Source organism: Trachemys scripta, chromosome 15 (genome assembly GCF_013100865.1).
Source record: "Trachemys scripta elegans isolate TJP31775 chromosome 15, CAS_Tse_1.0, whole genome shotgun sequence".
Classification (NCBI taxonomy): Eukaryota; Metazoa; Chordata; order Testudines; family Emydidae; genus Trachemys; species Trachemys scripta.
Window position 1 is genome coordinate 5,729,573 of NC_048312.1, and position 2,684 is coordinate 5,732,256.

General features: G+C 58.0%; 1 protein-coding gene across 1 annotated transcript; it reads left to right on the forward strand.

The window, feature by feature from the left end:
• The first annotated feature begins 562 nt into the window (after nt 1–562).
• PHETA1 (PH domain containing endocytic trafficking adaptor 1) lies at nt 563–2,433 on the forward strand. The gene has a single exon (XM_034791549.1). It carries the CDS (start codon nt 1,054–1,056, stop codon nt 1,912–1,914), a length of 861 nt encoding a protein of 286 aa, XP_034647440.1. The 5' UTR covers nt 563–1,053; the 3' UTR covers nt 1,915–2,433.
• Nucleotides 2,434–2,684: the final 251 nt, after the last annotated feature.

Below are 2,684 nucleotides of genomic sequence, written 5' to 3' on the forward strand. Positions count from 1 at the left end.
AGGATGCTCTGATTAGCACCGATAGGACCTGAAGCAACGGACTATGGCTGACGGGGAGTAACCAGGGCCGGCAGCGTTTGCAGCACCCTGAGTACTCCTGGTCCCTGCTAATCAGGGCAGCAACACCCAATTAGCAGTGCCGGGCCAGCTGCACACTGCATTGTTCAAGTGCATTTATGGGGGGGAGGGGGAAGTGTACTCTAGGACTGGCTCTTCAGCCATGCCTGATAAATAGCATTAGATTGGGCATGATCCCAATGAGGGGAGAGGGAAAAGGGCATCAGCTTCACCCAGAAAATTGTTGGTTTTGTAAAAGTCAGCTTTGATCTCTGCTTTTTGTTCAATAGGACTCTGTCTTTTAAATTGGAAGTACACCTCTATCCCGATATAACACGAATTCGGATAGAACGCGGTAAAGCGGTGCTCCAGGGGGGCGGGGCTGCGCACTCCGGTGGATCAAAGCAAGTTCGATACAATGCGGTTTCACCTATAACCCGCTAAGATTTTTTGGCTCCCGAGGACAGCGTTCTATCGAGGTAGAGGTGTATGTTTTAAACAGTGGTTCCCCTTCCCCTCTTTGCTCCCCCAAAGGACCCAAGACCCAGAAAGGAAACGGACAGTAAACAAAGTGAAACTGATCCCATGGGCTCTCCCTGGAAAGACACACAGCCAGGAGTAGAAATAGGGCCAGGTGACCTGGATGGCAAGCCGGGGAATTGACAAAGAAAGGAGAAGCCCGGTGCAGTGAGCGGGGTCTCTCCCTCAAGCATAGAAAATCGCTTTCCTTTCTGGTAAGTTAAGGCCTCCATGACTCCATCTCTTCCCAGAGGCATTCTCTCCCTGGGCTCCCCAAGCAGCCAATTCAAGCAGATTGCCCCGGTGCCCCGCTGTTAGGGGTTTGCTACCTGCTGTCCGTTTCCAGTCAGTACCGCACTCTAGCTGTTGGGATGGGACTGCCTGGGCTCCCTGGTCTTTGCTCGTAGCTCAGAGAACCCGGCAGATCCTCACCCCCGATCCCATACGAATCTCTTTCCCCCTCTAGGCCTTGGCGCCATGAAGCTGAACGAGCGTAGCCTGGCATTCTACGCCACCTGCGACTCCCCCGCCGACAACGCCGGCTTCCTCTTCAAGAAAGGCGAGCGGAACACGGCCTACCACCGCCGCTGGTTTGTGCTGAAGGGCAACATGCTCTTCTACTTCGAGGAGCGGGAGAGCCGGGAGCCGGTGGGCGTGATCATCTTGGAGGGCTGCACCGTGGAGCTCTGCGAGGCCGCCGAAGACTTCACCTTCGCCATCAAGTTTGACTGCGCCAAGTCGCGAACCTACGTCCTGGCGGCCGAGAGCCAGGCTGCCATGGAGTCCTGGGTCAAGTCCCTATCGCGCGCCAGCTTCGACTACTTGCGGCTGGTGGTGAAGGAGCTGGAGAAGCAGCTGGAGGAGATGCAGTCGGGCCTGGCTGGCAGCCGAAGCATCCAAAGGAGGTCACCGATTTACCGGAAAACCAAGTCGGCTCTCTGCTTGGACACCATGGCTCCAGCTCTGGAGCTGCCACCTGCCCGGGAGAGACCCCTGGTGCCGCCTTGCGCCCCCCTGAAAGAGAATGGCTGTGCGGTGTGGAATAACGTTCCGTGCATGGACAGCCTGCAAGCTGGGGATGTCCCCGGGGGCCTTGCTGACTCGGGGAGCGTGAGGACGTCTGTGGGGGGCAGCCATGAGGGAAGCGTGAAGCCGCCTCCTCTGCCGCCTCGCAGACGTGCATCGTCAGGCAATACCTGTGGCCCCGGGGCCCTGGTGGCGGACAGCCCGGTGTGCCCAGGCACGGTGTGTTTCTCTAAGCTCCACGACTGGTACGGCAGAGAGATCACTGAGCTGAGGAGAGAGTGGTTGGAGAGCCAGGAGAGCCACAAACTGTGATGGAGGCTCGGGTGGGGGCGGGGACGAGTGCAACGAGATGAGGCTGGGGGGGCTCATTTGGAAACACTAAGCCTGAAGTCGGCCCGGCTGCGAGTGCCGCCTGAGACACGGTCACATGCTGCCGATCTGTCAGCGGGATGGGGAACTCCGGCATGATGCTGGGAACTTTGCCTGCCTGGTGTCACATGCCCGGCTCCAGCAGTGATCCCGTGGGTCGCTGAGTCTTGTCTTTCCATTGCCAGCAGCGTCTTTAATGTGGAAGTGGAGACAGTTGGTTTTGAACTCTGCCCCTGGGTTTAGGTACCTGACCTGCTGCATCCAAGCCTGACCCACCCATTGCTGGCAATGGACTTCACAGCACCTTGGAGACTATGAGCTCTTCTGAGCCAAAGTGGCAGTGTCCAAACCCCTCAGGCCGGTGTCGATCAGGGAAAGTCATTTCCTGCACTAACACGGGGCTCAGACGCTTGCTGGTCCAGCACCACAGCTCAGGAGGGACAGGCGTGGGGTTCTGAAAGCGTGTGTGTGACGAACTGGGCCTGTTCTTACTGTGGTCTGTGAATGCTGACAGGGGAGTGTGGCTAGGATAGTCTGCATTGGAGGATGGGAGTCTGCCCGAAGGCGAATACCTGAGCGTGTAACATGAGAACCCAGGAAGGGGTTGGAGGCCAGGTGACACCTTGGCCCGGGAAACTGAACAAAGGCTGTGGGAGGGGTCGCTGAAGGCAGAGTGCTGGAAGCGGGCTGGAGAGATGGCTGGGAGGCAGAGA